The sequence below is a fragment of the Branchiostoma belcheri genome, unplaced genomic scaffold (genome assembly GCF_001625305.1).
Source record: "Branchiostoma belcheri isolate BF01 breed outbred unplaced genomic scaffold, Haploidv18h27 scaffold135, whole genome shotgun sequence".
NCBI classification, from domain to species: domain Eukaryota; kingdom Metazoa; phylum Chordata; class Leptocardii; order Amphioxiformes; family Branchiostomatidae; genus Branchiostoma; species Branchiostoma belcheri.
Window position 1 is genome coordinate 127,085 of NW_017802769.1, and position 1,251 is coordinate 128,335.

The 1,251-nt window shown below is 50.8% G+C and overlaps 1 protein-coding gene across 1 annotated transcript in view; it reads right to left on the bottom strand.

The window, feature by feature from the left end:
• Positions 1-278: 278 nt before the first annotated feature.
• LOC109464236 overlaps positions 279-1,251 on the bottom strand; it is a 3,485-nt gene continuing 2,512 nt past the window's right edge. Inside the window, exon 3 of the mRNA XM_019761174.1 lies at positions 279-1,247. Within this exon, the coding sequence (XP_019616733.1) occupies positions 279-1,247 (969 nt within the window). The remainder of the gene's footprint in view (positions 1,248-1,251) is intronic.

Genomic DNA, 1,251 nt, shown 5'->3' on the forward strand with positions numbered 1-1,251 from the left:
GGTAACTAACTACAAATGTGCATGAAAAGAATTACAAGGTGTTATCAGCCCTGTCATACACAGACAACATCAGGATATATATAAATTGGACATACAGATCAGAAACTGACCTGCCTAGCTGCTGCTGAGCTTGGCGTGCTTCTCAGCACCACGGAAGGTTCCAAGTGTCTGCAGTGCCGTCTCATCAGTTAGACGCCTCCCTTCCTCGACGTTTCGCCCCGTTCTGCCTAAGACGTCTCTGGGGGGTGGGGCAACGGAGCAGGCGTCCCTGCTCCGCTTCAGGCACTGTCACCACTTCTCTGGAAGGACTTCCACGCCTTATCCTTTCTCCTCAGCCACAACACGAAACTGCTTCTTTCTGCTTCCTCAGTCACCTGTCTAGTGAGCTTTGTCTGGGCTTTTCCCCTGATGTTGAAGTCCCTGCACAGACGCATGAAGGAAGTCCCTACAAATCCTCTTACTCCGACTTCTACTGGGTATAGGCGCGTCTGCCATCCTTTCTGCTTGCACTGCTGGACCAGATCATCATATTTCAGTTTCTTTCTTTCAAATGCTGCTTGCACATTTTCTTCCCACGGGATTGTCAACTCAATAATCAGTACAGCTTTCTGATCCTCGGACCACAGGACTAGATCCGGTCTAAGAGATGTCTCACAGATGGTGCTCGGGAAGTGGAGTTGTCTGTCCAAGTCTGCTCTCATCTCCCACTTTCCCCTGCACAGAATACTGCTTCCTGAGTTAACTGTACCCGTGACTGCTGTTGATCTTGGTTTCTGACCCTCTTTCACAAACTGGATAGACTGAAAGGATGATGATGTGCTGGAGGATTCCTTTCTTACTTCCTCCAGCTTCACTGCTAGCTGTCTTAACACCTTGTTGTGTCTCCATGTGTAGCGACCTTGTTGCAGAGCAGTCTTGCAGCCTGACAGAATGTGTTTCAAGTCAGCTTGAGCTACCCCGCACAGCTGGCAAGACTCCTCATTCCTATACCACCGAGTGAGGTTACGAGGGGTGGGGAGGACGTCATACGCTGCTCTCACTAAGAAACTCAACCTGGCACTCTGTATATTCCACAGGTCGGTCCATGTGAACCTTCTCTCGACCACACCATCCCAGTTTAGCCAGGCACCTTGTTGGCTCTGACCAACTGCGGTCACCATCCTGCCCTCCTCCTCCATCCTTCTAACCTCATGCGACACCAACTGCCTCCTTTCCCTGGGGTTGGCACTCCTCCATCTCTGAGTACTCTCA